Source organism: Pseudophryne corroboree, chromosome 9, assembly GCF_028390025.1.
Source record: "Pseudophryne corroboree isolate aPseCor3 chromosome 9, aPseCor3.hap2, whole genome shotgun sequence".
Lineage (NCBI taxonomy): Eukaryota > Metazoa > Chordata > Amphibia > Anura > Myobatrachidae > Pseudophryne > Pseudophryne corroboree.
The window spans coordinates 149,358,438-149,374,014 of record NC_086452.1 but is presented as its reverse complement, the minus strand read 5'-3'; the positions used below and the strand labels follow the sequence as shown (position 1 = coordinate 149,374,014).

Below are 15,577 nucleotides of genomic sequence, written 5' to 3'. Positions count from 1 at the left end.
TAATTTTTACAATCTGAACCAAATACCGGCTATTAAAGTGCATAGAAGTGTGTGAATTCGAGAGAGACATTTAACAAACTGTCATGTCCAGCAAACCAATATCCAAACACATTACTTTATTTTTGAGCATAAATGTCTCTTTAAGCATGCTCAGATCAATTAAGTCATTCTTAAACACGGGATATTCATATTTGCACTGTCTGTTTATGAAGTGGAGGACGTGTTCTCGGCTACGGAAAATCTTTTGTATCTTGAAGGGGAGGAGTTTGAGCCAAGAGGAGGAAGTTATTCACATTGCAGAGATAAAAAAAAAAATACTGAAGAAGATGCTAGGTTTGCTCTAGATGCAATGTGTTAACCAAATGTCTGTGAGGTTCAGACAATATGTCTTTACATTACACCAGATTGCAGGAGTAACAAGAAGGATTCTTCCTATGGACATTTTTGTCATATCTGATTTCATTTAGCTAGCAAAAAAAAAAAATAATACACATTCATTTTGTATAAAGACAAGATCATATTTCCTCCTTCACAGATTTATTCAGCTCAGTTCTTGCAATCAGGACAACGGCTTCTGTGTCTTACTGTACACAGAGGGAGGATCTGATCCTTTCGGCTGGGATTTCTGGTCTAAAGATCCAGCCTTACATGACAAATAGTGGGATGGAGAGGATGGCTTTGCAATGGGGCAGGCTCACCACATGAATTTCTTTTCGAAACACAGCACTGTGGCAAGGAGGAAAAATATATATATCTCTCATTTTTCACCACCTGGGAAGCAGCTGTAACCATGTGAATTCTGTTTGGAGGTTACAATGGATCAGCGATTTGCCTAATCAGGGAAAGGGGGAAAATAATTATCATCAAGCTGGAGCTTTAAACGTCAGTCACTGAATTCAACTTACTATGTGTAGGCATCTGATGTAAATCTGCCAGTGAATCCAGCAACCATTTTAATTAAGTAGATGATCTTGTTTGGTAGGAGCTTGTTTCTGCGTGAAGGAAACCAGCTATTTGTACACAAGTGTCTCTCCTGGAAAGAGATTTACAATTCAGCACTGGAAGCAGGGACAGCTCCCGAGCTCCAGCACTGGAAGTAGGGGACAACTCCCGAGCTCCGGTTGTGCCTTTGATGTGTGGATGGTTCTTTAAATGACTTTTCAATTCTCCCTGACGATCATGCTTTATTTCCAGATGGTGATCATGGCAGGGACTGTAATGCTGGCTTATTACTTCGAGTACACGGACACGTTCACTGTGAATGTCCAAGGGTTTTTCTGCTTCGATAGTTCTTACACCAAGCCCTATCCAGGACCCGACGAGAGCAGCGATATCCCCCCAGTTCTTCTCTTCTCTCTGGTCACTGGGGTCCCAGTGCTTGTGGTAAGGCTCTTTTGACTTAATATGTGATAGTTCTTTCAGTGCACATGAGAGGTAGGGGTAAGACAGGGGACATTTGAAAGACTCCAGCAAATCGTTATTAATAATTACACATACTGTACAACACATACAGTACACACATATCCAGCCATGCTTGCAATTTATAAAGTAAAAAGGGACTATTCAATACTATATTAGCCTGTGCTTGTTACTTGACTGTCTGTTTGCAGGCTTTCGTAGTACTCACATTTGCTGTGTCTATAGAGTTGGTGTAGACTTTTTATATGGTTACAATGCAGCCTTCTTATTCTATTAGTTGAATTCGTTTTACGACTCTGAAGATTGACTGCACTTTATTTGCATTTTAAAGCTGCATGATCGTTCTTTTTTATGTATATATTGTGGAAGGGCTCTAACTGCCTGCAGCTCCCTCTTCTGACGATTACTTCTCTGTAATTCCCCCCCCCCCCCCCTTCCTTTTTCGACTTACTGCCCTCTCTCTCAAGTTACTGTGTGTGCTTCATTATACTGTGTCTTTGTGCAGTCTGCAGTTCATTGCTCTGTCCTGGGCTACCACCATTGTTCATTAAGGTTTATGATACAAAGATAAAGAAAAAAACATAGACCTACATTTTAGCAAGAAACATATACAATACTATAACTAATGACATACATACATCTCTGCAGTGACCTTACGAGACTGGGCAATTTTACAAAATAACGTGATCTATGTGGATACTAAGAAACAGTAGTTAAAGTTCGAAAGGCCCATTTTTTTTTACTTTGTACATAAAGTTCTAATGATGTTTTCTATCAGTTTAGCTGTGTAATAACAGAGCTCCCATGCAAGCAACCACAGACCCCGTATTAGAATATTAAGAGGTTTATGCAAATGTAATCTTCTTGCTTTTTAACCATTGGTAATTTCAACTTTAGCCCTTTGTAGTCATAGCCAGAAAAATTTACTTTCTCCTGGGAACAGAAGAGTTAAATGGGCAGATTCCCACTTTGCTTCTTTATTTTGGATATCTATAATTTTCAAGTTGAAAATAAATGTTTTCTCATGGATGCTAAAACAATAATTATATTTTATTATATTATAGAGAGACACATAACATTACTAATACAGTGCATAAAATTGTCTTTTTTATTACAGAAGTTGTGTTATCTCAATGGTTTTGCTAAATTATATTTATTACAGCTCTCTGGGGTATGCTTTACTTTGCAAATGGGATTATGTGAGATTTGCTGTTAGATTTCAGGAGGAGGGCGATGAGTGATGTGTAAATGAATTTGTTTCAAAACTACTCAAAGACCTTAGACAACCTTGGAGAGCACTGCATCAGACCGTGCAGTGATTCATAGATGGTGATAAGATTAGGTCAGACACCTTACATCTACTTTGGCCTCATCAATGCTGCATGAGTATACAACATAATGTAATGTGCTGTAGGCCTCTGGCAATGAAAAAAAGCTGCAATATATCTTTTTTAACTATAGTGTTAAGCATCCCACTCTTCTGTTTTAACACCTCATTTATTTATGGGCAATTTCATTTATGACAATGTGCTGCAACGTTATGTGAGATTCTGTACTGAATGACAAAACAAGACTTTTCATTGCATGATGTATTTGGTACTGCAAGTTGCTGTGGATGGAACTGATTTAAGCTAATTGATTGTTACCCACCATATATTGGGGAATCTGAATGTGCGAAATAGGCTTTAGTAATGCAACAAATTAATATAAGTACAGTATGTCTTAGATCATATTTCAAAATAGGAAAATACATGATATGTTCCTTCTGTAGAAGTCATAAATGTGTTATACATACAGTATAATAAATTTTTATGTTTTAAATATGTTTTTTTAATCATGAATTATTATTTTAATTGCCAGATGTAATTTAATATTCTAAAATAGAGGCATTTAATTACAAGTACAGTATATGTAATAATTACGAATACTGGGTCATCTACCCATAATGGTTGAATCCTTGACATCAGTTGAATAAAATATTTTCTCACATCAGGTGCAAAGGTAGTGGAATACTACTTTGTGCAATATCATGTGTTGAGCCACCATAGTACTGGCCTATGATTTCACACAAGTAGATTTTACACTGGAAAATGGTATGACAGTTTCCCATCTAAGTATGGATCAGCTGTGGAAGAAGACTTTGTTCGTATAGCATATCATAAATAACAGCACCTACACTATACATACTTTCTCTGCTGTCTCAGACAGTGTGAATAGTGCCGATATACTGTAACCATGTGTGGCCATTGCTGAGTATGACTATACAGTACTGTGATGGATTAATTATGTGGGGGTACCACCTTTATATTTACGTGGGTAGGCATTGTGAATACAATATTTGGGGGCAGAGGCGACTTATTAAAAATGGTCCCAAAAAGTTGCTTACATTCTTGAGTTCAACATTGTCTTATTGTACCTCTGAAGAACAGAGTTGGACCAGAACAAACTGGGCCATTTCGAGGCATAGACCTCAGCCTTCAATCTTCTTACTACACTTTCACATTTTTCTACCAGCAATGCATACTGTATAGAAGCTTATACCAGCAATACGTATTGACACTATTACAACAGTCAACAACATTCCTCTGCAACCACCAGGCATGAGTCACATTTCAAGGAAACCCCATTTCCACCCTCGTCTCTTAGTTACCACTGTAAGTCATAGTACTGTTTTAGTCACACTGTTCACAGACACCACTGTAGGTCACATTACAAAAATATTAATATTACACATGTTACACAGAAACTGTATTAATCACCAATCTACACAGAGATCCCGTTGTCCACTAGTTCTTTGCTCTGAAGCAGTGACTTGTTAAAAAACTGAGTTCTGGTGGTAGTGGCCCAATTTCTGTATATGTGTTCCAAGCAACATGTGTGCTGTTCACTGTGTGCAATATGAAAGCTTCTTTCTGCAATCCATATAAATGCAGACATTGTTTTGATGTTCCTAAAACCTTGCGCATATTTCAGGTGGTTGATCTGATCCAAAGTTCTGCACAAATCTCCCATTGTGACTCTATGTACTGTCCTCAAATTTGTATTATATAAAGTAGTGAAGCCAAGGCCTTGATAGGGGCTGAAACTAGGATTTTTGGCAACCAGGGCAAGGCAGTAATTTGCTCCCCCCAAAATAAAAATAAAAAAATGATGCCATGCAGTAGTGCAACTTTATTCACATTACACCACACAGTAGTAACCTTTAGTAACACTACTCCACACAGAAGGGCCCCTTATATATGTTATGCTACACAACAGAGCCCCTTATTCACAATATGCCACACAGTAGTTCCCCTTGTACATGTTACACCACACAGTAGTAATACACTGTATACACATAATGCCTTACAGTAGTAAGGCTCTTTGGCTCAAGTTCAGAACATGGGACCCCTGTACTATCCACATGTGGTATTGGGAAAAGGAACCTGTGGCAAGTGAAGCAGAGTAAGCCACCTTGACCAAAGCATGGTGAGTGAAAAGAACCCACGAGCATACATTTTTTATGTTCTGAACAAGTTTAATGATGTTCTGAAGCCAGAGGCGGATTAGCCATAGGGCTCACATGGAAGAATCCTGGTATGCCAACGTATAAGTGAGGCTTGTTTTGTTTGCTGACATGTGGCCCCCACTTGACAGACGGCCCACCAGTTCACATTACACTGCACTGTCGTATTCATCTGTTATTCCATCTCTGCAATACAGCAACTCTGCCATGACTACACAGCATGTTATGCTTCTGGTGTTGCCCATGTCTGCCCCTTCTACAAAATTTTCCAGGTACTTTTAGTTCCCAATCTGGCCTGTCTGAAGCATCTTAGTTATGCTAATCCAGAGGGTCCCATATTCTGAATTTGTACTGTGCTGTTTATATACCTAGGGCTGTACCAATGAATACTAAGCAGCAGCCTTCTCTGCCTAATAAATAACTGGTTCTAATTCATGAAAGAGAGAGAGAGAGAGGGGGGGGGGTAGCTGGAGAGTGAGAGAGAATGAGAGAGAGAGAAGAGGAGAGGGAGGGAGAGAGAGAGAGAGAGAGAGAGAGAGAGAGAGAGAGAGAGAGAGAGGGAGGGAGGGAGGGAGATAGCCCAAGCTAGGAATGGCAATTTAAATGAAACTAAAAATCCACTTACCACACACTGTGTCACTGATGAAGATGCAGGATGCCACCGGCACACAGCACCCCACTGATGCTGACAAGGGCAGACAGGCTCCAGGAGTGGGTCTCTCCATACAGCAACCCACTGTCCCTAGTGATATATATGCAGCAACAGCTACTGTCCTGGAAGTGTTACCAGGGATGCAAGCTCACGTGCTTTGTTCAGCACTGGATTCATTCAAACTGTAGTAGACTTTACAATCAATCTAAAATCCTCACAGCAAAGCACTGATTGTTGAAAAGTGCTTTGCCATAAGGTTTTTAGATCTACTGTAAGGTCTGCCACAGTCTGGATGGAATGCAGTGCTTGCTGGAGGACAAAGTGATTGCAAGCACTCTGCTATGGGAGGCGATTGCCCCAATCGCCTCCCTCTGGATCCGCCACTGACCCTGAGTCCATCGGCGGGTGGGGGGAGTAGGAGCAGTTGGCTAAGGGATCCGGGTGGAGGTCTTTGTGCCCATCAAATCCAGCACCCAGGGCAGATGTCCCATTAGCACACCCCCCCCCCCATAAGTGCTGCCCTGACTTGATCACGATGTGTGGCTACAAAGTTTATAGCAAATACCTAATATCACCGCCTAAAGTATCACATGGTAAGCATGTCAGAGTGTATGGCTCTATAGCTATGGCTGGTAAAGGGCAATTCCATGCAAATATAGACATAAAAATCAACACAGGTACAAGATGTTGGCATTCTTAATCAATTTTAAGTGCTCTATTTTGCTACTAGAGTAGAGTAATATAATTTTGATTTGTGATCTAGTGCTTTATATTAATGCTATTTAAACTATCAGTGATATGGGCAGGCTTTCATTTATTTGCATATTAAGCAATGAGAATATAGGTGTTTGATTACATTATCATGTAATATCTTGAGATATTACCTTAAAATTCAGTTCTATATTAAAGTTTCTAAATAAATGCTTATTTTTAAAAGTAGGTGGTCCTAACAATTTTTCCAGGCTGCAATTTGAGGTACCAGAATCACCATAATTTTGGCACTGGAAACACATTACAGATGTGTTTATCATACAATTAGCCTCAATACACACTGTGACGTGAGCCACCAAGTCCCATGCGACACTGCTAGTACCAGGTGTCTTTTTGTGTCTATTTACCCAAAAATGCTTCTTACAGATGTGTCCACATGCATTTAGCCTCCCTGCACCTTAAACAGTCTTTCTAGTCATGACATGCCATGGAGTGACTTGGTAGTGCCGACCGCCTTTTCATGCAAATTTTTCTACTAACATGAATCGTATTTACAAAATGATTTGAATAGGATGCACAAGCAGCTGATTAAAATGACATGTGGTATGACTATATTCTGTGTGCGACCGTGGCTGTGTCTGCATACGAAATGCTATGCTACAGTGTTTTCCTAGAAAACACTGTAACATATTATTTTGTATGCAGATACAGGCGCGTTCACACAAAGAATATAAGTATGTCGCATATAATTTTAATCAGCAAAGTCTGCTTGTTAGGCTTAGTGATGTGAATAAGATGCATTTTTGGACAAAAAAAAGATGCCTGGCGCTAACGGACCTGTCAGCTCACTCACTCCAGGCATCTCCTGCATGGCGTATTGAGGCAAGATGTATGAGGACACATCTGTAGTCATAATGCAATTAGGAGACTGTACTAGTTAATTTGATAGGTATCACTTATATCTCTTTATGGGACTGAGTCTGCACAACTGTGTGGAAAAAAGACACGGCTGCTGCACCGCGGCACTTCATATACAGATTCAGATTCAGTGGCACACAGATATACAAGTGTCATGTATCAAATTAATCAGCACAGTCTGCTTGTGTGCCCTAGTCCCATTGCATTGTGACTAATATGTTTTTTTGGGTAAAAAGATGTGAAAAACATGCATTGGGCTAGTAGAGTCACACAAGACCTGGTGCGCCAAGAGGAGCTGTTTGGTGTGACTGTAGCAATGAGGACACATCAATAAGTGGCTCTTTTGATCAGTAAGTAGCTCTAAAGAGGATGTGCCACCATTTTTAAATAATCCTGAACATATTATTGTCAATAAATGTAAGCATATTTCTGGTGAGTTTTGAAGAGGCTCAGTAAAGGCCACATGTCATAAATGTACTACTTGGTTAGCCTTGAATTTCTTTTGAATGTACCTGTTTGTAGTTGAAATTTTTGATTTGCACTTCTATGCATCTAAATCTACAGTATGTTTGTATGTTTATGTGAACTTTTATTCACAAGTATTCCAAGTACTGAACCATGTCGATACAGTATGTTCCAAATAGAGTAATTTTGTAAAACATATTTCTTACTAAGGAGTAGTAGTTGCCTTAGTAGGTAGCAAACACATAGTAATTAGTACATTTCTCATGCTCATTACGCAGTTGGTGATTCCATTACCACTGTATGGTGATTCCATTAATTAATTAAAAAATGTGCCCAGGTTAAACAGCTTGTCATACTTTTACCAAATGTATGTAGATGGATCCCCAGGATTTCCCCAACTTGTAAAAAAAATTGTGAAAATCTGAAGTTAATTCTGGAAGCTGAGTTTATCAGTTTTGTGTACACTCACAAAGTAACATGTCTCATGAATGTATGTATTCCTTTACTGACTTTGAAAGTAGGCTAATTTATCAAGGATAACTTACACAAGATAGCACTTAAGATTTTTGGATATTATTTTATGTGGGGTTTATTGTGGGCTGTTGGGTTATGATGATTTGTTCAAATCAGTGGTGGCAGTCGTATAATGAATGGAGTTTATCACAGCAAAAGGTGATTGTTAACTTGCTTAACTGGTTATTAGGGACTATGCATAATATAGTACTGTAAGGAGCCATTTATTCATCACATTTCAGCAAGATGTATAAAGCGACAACACCATGGACAGGGTCTGTCTTTGCGATATGCTTGCTTCAGTAGCGGGACTGCAGTGCATGCATGGTCCTGCTGAGCCACATGTGTGGTGTCCATTGCCGGGGAGTGTTCTGTAAGAATCTTGGAAAATGTAGCCGATCTTTAGATGGCATTAGCTGTGGGGGCCAATCTCTGAAATGCTTTGTATTCCAGAGCTTGGTAAATCTGGCAGTATTGCGTTCCCTATAAGAGGATTGCAGCAGATTTCTCTGATATTTGCTGTGATCCCTACCTCGTACCTTTAGGTGATACTAAATATTTGCGTCTACCCCCCTAATGCTAGTGTTTTTGGGGAATAAGCATCAAATATTTTTTTTTGTTACATGTGAATACAGAAATGTACTGTACACATTTTTCCAATAACTCAGTAGAATCCAAAGGAGTCATTCAGTCATCCCCAATAAAGTTCACGGGAATTTGTTTCAGAAATCTTAGTTGAGTGTGTGTGATATGTTGGGTACTGGAAGCAAAAGCTAGGTTTAACATTAACACAATAAGAATAAACACTAACTCGACTCTAGAGACTGGATAATCTTAATTTGGTTTATTTAATTTAAGTCTGCATATACTAAAAATACAACAATTAGGCATTCTTCTTGGACAAAAAAGTTTTCATAAAAATGTCACTGTGTACTGACAACACATTTACCATAGGTTCCAATGATTCAGTAAATGAAGCAACAGACTGTTGCACAGCAGACTTATAAACAGGAGGAGTAAAGTGAGGTTATTAATTACCAGAACAGATGTAAAAAATATATATATATAATAAGAGAGAACTCAGTATCATCAACACTCAGCGTAATTAACATGTCCATTATACAGAACTTGATTTAAAAAGTAAAAGATTTCCAGATATAAATATAGTATGTAAAGTGGATTCTATGGACCGTAACTCATCTTTACAGTCCCAGGACATGTTCCCTCTAAAATCTAGGGCAGTGTATACACCTTGGTTATTTCAACAAGATCGCGACTATGTGTGAGTATGTTTGTATACCAAACAGGCCAAAACAGATTAGAGGAAGTTTGTTTCATTCCCCATTAAAAATGAATTCAGATATAATTCTAGTTGCATACAGTGTATCTTTATCAGTGTTCCGGTTTTAAAATCTTGTGACACTTTTATATGAAACATTTTTTGGGAATAGCTGATACAGATCAACGTGATTTTTTCTTTCAATTGCCAATTATCAAGTTCAGAATATCAAACAATAATACGATATGTATGTAAAAAAAGAGAGCATTGGTTTTACTCGTCCTAACTTCTTCACGTGTCAATTAGAGCAGGGAGCACTCTGATCTAACAAGTACTTGTACATAAAATTTTGATCTTGACCTTGTTCAGTGTGACATTTTTCTTAACTAGGTTCTCATTCTTTTTTGCACACTATAAATATTACGTAATGCAAGTTGCGTCTTTGGATATTCACTGATTTATCAAGATACTAAATAAAAAATGTCACGAATCTCAACTTTTTTACTTTTGTGAAATGTTTTTAGAAAGTTTTCTATTTCTAGCTATTAACTATTGACATCAGGGCTGGATGAAGGAGCACTTGGGCTAAAAATGTTTTACGGCCTATACTGAGAAGGGGAGGAGCTGTGACCAGGGCTCTATGTATATGGTCAGTGCCGTGTGGGTTTGGTCAGTGCCGTGTGGGTTTGGTCAGTGCCGTATGGGTGTGGTCAGTGCCATGTGGGTGTATACACCCCCAACACTATCAGACCCACTGTCTCACAAAATACATAAAAACAAAAAAAATCTGAATTTTATGAGACAACTAGGAATACTATTTTAATACTTACAGTATATATATTACTTATGCGATCACCCCAGGTTGTGCATTATCTGACCTGGTCACAATCAATGCGACCAGTCAGGAATGTAGAGTGGGTGGCTGACGGAAGATAGTCTATCACAGACTGATCTCCCTGCCCCTCTGCATCCCTGCACTCTCCCTCAGTGTCTGCAGTGCTGTCGATCACTTTTGATAGGCCAGCACAGCAGAACCACCCCCCTTGTGATTGCATAGTGGATCAGCCATCAAGGATATGTAAATGAAGCCCCCCTCAGCTCCCTAGTTTGTACATTATGGCTGCTCAGATGAGCAGCCGCTGGGGAAATCAAAGTCATGATGGTCGCAATGTTCAAATGGTCCGATGGCAATGTTCTGATGTTTGAACAAACAATATTTTACAAATGTTATTTTTTTGTTTTAATAAAATCATTTTGGATAACTTTTAAATATATGTTCTTTACCTAATTTAGGGGTCTATTCATGAAGCAGTGAAAAGTGTGGAGAAGCGAGCCAGTGTAGAAGTTGCCCATGGCAACCAATCAGCTGCTCTGTATAATTTTATAGTATGCAAATTATAAATGTTATGCCAATGCTGATTGGTTGCCATGAGCAACTTCTCCACTGCTCACTTCTCCACACTTTTCACTGCATCATGAATAGACCCCACAAACTTTTTTAAAAACCGACAATTTCTGAGCAGTTTTAGGGGTAAAAAAATGCCAGTTAAGTGGTTAAAATGGCAATGAAACACTCTACATTTTACTAAGAGCTAATACCAACTCTGCTTGCATCTGGTACTTATTAACCCCCAGCCTGTGGCTGTTATATGAGAACTATACTCTGCATCTAAGAACTAATACAAAGTTCAATTTCTAGGGGTCTATTTACTAAGCCTTAAACAGAGATAAAGTGGATGGAGATACATTATCAGCCAATCAGCTCCCAACTACCATGTCACAGCCTGGGTTTGAAAAATTACAGTTAGGAGCTGATTGTCCAGTACTTTATCTGCATGCACTTTGGTGGTCATTCCGAGTTGTTTGCTCGTTGCCGATTTTCACTATATTGCGATTAGTCGCTTACTGCGCATGCGCAAGGTTCGCAGTGCGCATGCGCTTAGTTATTTTACACAAAAGTTAGGTATTTTACTCACGGCATAACGAGGATTTTTCATCGTTCTGGTGATCGTACTGTGATTGACAGGAAGTGGGTGTTTCTGGGCGGAAACTTGCCGTTTTCTGGGCATGTGCGAAAAAACGCTGGCGTTTCTGGGAAAAACGCGGGAGTGTCTGCAGAAACGGGGGAGTGTCTGGGCGAACGCTGGGTGTGTTTGTGACGTCAAACCAGGAACGAAACTAACTGAACTGATCGCAATGGCAGAGTAAGTCTGGAGCTACTCAGAAACTGCTAAGAAATTTCTATTCGCAATTCAGCGAATCTTACGTTCGCAATTCTGCTAAGCTAAGATTCACTCCCAGAGAGCGACGGCTTAGCGTGTGCAATGCTGCTAAAAGCAGCTAGCAAGCGAACAACTCGGAATGAGGGCCTTTATCTCCATCTAAGGCTTAGTAAATAGACCTAAAATAATTACTAACGAAGGATCATTTTGCTAGATTTTAGGATTCTTCTGGGTTTTTAAATGATAACTTTATGTATTTTAATACTTTTTATTATTGACTCATTGTCTTTGGTGCTTAGGTAGCACTCGACAGATTGTATGTTGTTTGTTCATTTTTTAAAGGTCAGGTCAGCTCCTCCATGCGTTAGTGATTGTCATCATTAGGTGACAGTTGTGGTGTGGCGTAAGTGGCAGTAGTCAGCATCTTTGAAGTATTTTCTTTCTTTTTAAACTTGTTAAAGTGGCAATAATTTTACGAACTGTGTTTTACACGAAAATGTTTGCCCATTTAATTTCAGGCACAGTCAGAAGAACCAGGTGTTACAACCCAACGCTTTATAATAAAACCCCAGATCTTAACACCCTGACTGGTTTAAATGGTATATGATGCCATTGTTATTAATGGGGCAGAAAAAAAACAGACTCTGTGGAGGCTCATATTGGTTTTCTATACAAAAAAACAATCCGAACTGTAAGGGGAGGAATTAAACAGCTACAGTGTTTGAGCAAATTGTTCCATTTCAAAACAAATAAGTTAAATATTCTATGTCAAACAGCCATAATATACTAATATACTTCATACAGTACACATACTTATTACAGACTCTTTGGTATGAAGTGTTATAACCTGAATTCAGTAATGGTGGAAACATTATACAAAATTGTTTTATTTCAAGATTTAGCACACACTATCTGAATACTGATTTTCTTTTATTGTTACAATTTGTACACATTCAGTAGCAGACTTTAGATGGCCTAGGGACATATAATATTCATCAGGTAAAATTAACATTCTGACTAGCAGTGAGTGCAGGAGCAATTCATAATTGCTCTGGTAAGGAGACAGCTGCTCCAAAACATCAGCTGTCTCCCCAAATCTTTTTACCACTACTTTTGTAGTAGTGACAAGATTCGGCAGTGATGGCACTAATGCGCCTGTGTGAACCAGGACTCACGCAGGTGCACAAAACACCCTGACGTCTGGTGGAAGAAGCCAGAAAGAGGCAGAGGGATTTAGAAGGATCCCTGTTCACAAGCCGGGACTGCCTCCCATAGGTAAGCAGTGGGGTTAAGATTCGCAGATGGTGAATACTGCCGCAGTAAAAAAATATTGTATTTTCAGAGCTTGATGAACACTAGTAAGGGATGCCAGGCCAGATTGAGAGTGTAAGGTGAGGACTGGATTAACAATGGGGCTGATGGAGCTGCAGCTCCAGGCCCACAGTAAAAATATGCCGACAGTATGCCGGATCCATTGGAAACAGTTAAAAAAATTACTTTCAAAGGCTGCCAGAGGTCTGACATCACACACCTCAATGCCCACAAGTCTTCCTGTCTGGTGGTCAAGTATAATCCAGCGCATCAAGTCTCTGCCGTAAAACCCATCATTTAAAAGACAGCAGTGGAAGGCTACAACACAGACACTCAATGCAAAGCCTAGCATATCAGCACATCCTCTGCTGTGTGACTTCACAGTTCTGCTGCAGCCACCCATCTAGGCTGTGGGAGGAGACAGTTGACAGATGCAGCAGAGAGAAAGTGCTATTTGCCAGGGCAGGCAGTGGCCTCTCAGCATCAATCATGTCGGTTCAGGCGGTACTAGCTGATGGGCACAGCCTGAAATGGTGAGTGCTAGTGGCCCATTCCCCAGGGTGAGGGTGCGTGCCATTCTACCGGCTGTAGTGAGATCTGGTTAAGTGGTCAGGATGGGGATGCTGCTGGTGCCACAGTATTACTGCACTGCCCAGAGCAGTATCTAGTAATGTACATGTGTGGTGGCCGCTCCGCTTCCAGCTGCTCTGCCATGATGCTGCGTTAGTTAGTGTGCATCATAGCTTTAGCAATACTGTGGGGGAATTTATGCTGGTGTAATACTCCAACTTCCATGCTGGGCATGCTCAAATGGACAAACAACACAGCAGCTAAGGTCTGTGAAGACCGCACTCTAAATGAAAAGTTGCCATAACAGATTTATTGGACTTGAACCCCCCTGGTGTTAGCAAGCATCAGCAACAGTACTAAAAACATTTTTTTTTAAAGTGTCTTTATACCTCTATCGCTAACTTAGGTCAGACACTCATCCCTCTTCTCTCCTTCACTACCTCTAGCATCTACTCTGTCTTAACCCCAAAAACCACCTCACTTCGTATTCCACCTCATAGACATCCAGAGACCAGCTGAATTTCTCACAAGGTTGGGTATGGCATACCGGCAGTGAGGATGACGGTTGTCAGAATACCAACACTGGCATCCCAACCGCCAAATTCCTGACCGGTGCACACAACTAAACTAACTGTAACCCTCCCTTACTGAAGCCTAACACTAAACTTTCCTTCCTGCAGCCTAATCCTCCCCTCCCACAACCTAAACCTCTCCCCTCCCCCACAGCCCAACCATATCACTCCCCCTTGTGCCTAACCCTTACCCAGTGGCATCACAAGAGGGGCGCGGGGGGTGCGGCCCGCTCCCGGGTGTCACCCGCCAAGGGGTGACACCAAAATGCCGGCTCCTGCACAGTGACAGGAGCCAAGTGCTGCACTGTTATATTATGTGCAGCACTCGGTTCCTGTCAGTGTAGGAGCCAGCACTGCAGGGTCAGCCCTCACCTCTCACACCCCCCAAGTGACAAAAAAAATGGGCATCGGGACGCAAAGCCCCGCCCCTTTTGCAAAGCCCCACCCCTTTTGGTCCTTCAATTAATTTAAAACGGGTGCCAGCCGTGAAGCCCCACCCCTCTAATTAAGCCCAGCCCATTCCCACAAAGCCCCACCCCCTTATCCCGCCACCGCACCGGGTGTTAAGGAGGAGAGTGACGCCTCTGCCCTTACCATCCCCCGTAGACTAACCATAACCCTCCCTGGCATACTTACGTTTGAGATTCTGATTGTTATTCTGACATCAGCATTCTTACAGGTGTCAGGATTCCGGTGCCAGTATTCTGACCGCTGGCGTACCGTCCATCAGGATGCCAACTACATCCCTTCTCATCATGCCTCTGTCTCTTTTTAAGTCATTTTCACATGTGACACTGTGCCTTATGCTTGCCTTCACCTGTCTTCCTCATAGGCTGTCTGTCACCGTTACCTACATAGTCTCAGGGCTACTGTCTTGCCTGATGTTTGCCCTCTCTGCATCTGCCCCATATCTTTATTTCAACTTGCATCATATAATCCACATACAGTTTCCTTATGTATTGCCTCACATCTGCCCCATTTATTGTCCCATCTGTCCTCTGCTGTTTGTCACTTATAAATAGTCACACCCCCACGGGACTTGTCATACCCCGTGCAACAGCCCGCAATAGGTGTATCATGGGAATGGAAATCACTCTAGAGCTGGCCCCATTTTCATGTCAATTGGCTTAGTGAAAGGACATGTAGTAAAACAAGCACCATGTGATATTAAACTAATCAAACCCGCTGTTTTATGTATCATGTAGTAACTATGTACAATATAATGTATCATCTATCACAGATAGAACATGAAAACAAATAGCTTGTACTGGTTTCTATAGTATACACAAGTTTTCCTGTGAAAAACATGCAATGCCGGCATAACTATAACTGGCTGATATGCGCAAAGCCGCAGCAAATCACCAGCACCTGAATTCCCCCCTAACCTTTAAAAGGAACACGCTTTACCCTTGACCTTGGAAATAAGCTAAACCTACATTT

The 15,577-nt window shown here is 40.6% G+C and overlaps 1 protein-coding gene across 2 annotated transcripts in view; it reads left to right on the top strand.

Moving 5' to 3' along the window:
- The first annotated feature begins 298 nt into the window (after positions 1-298).
- The window catches only part of PLPPR5 (phospholipid phosphatase related 5), a 629,929-nt gene continuing 614,650 nt past the window's right edge, over positions 299-15,577 (top strand). For both annotated transcript variants that reach the window (XM_063939850.1, XM_063939849.1), the window contains exon 1: positions 299-1,383. In XM_063939850.1, the coding sequence (XP_063795920.1) occupies positions 1,153-1,383 (231 nt within the window). In that variant the 5' untranslated portion in view covers positions 299-1,152. The remainder of the gene's footprint in view (positions 1,384-15,577) is intronic.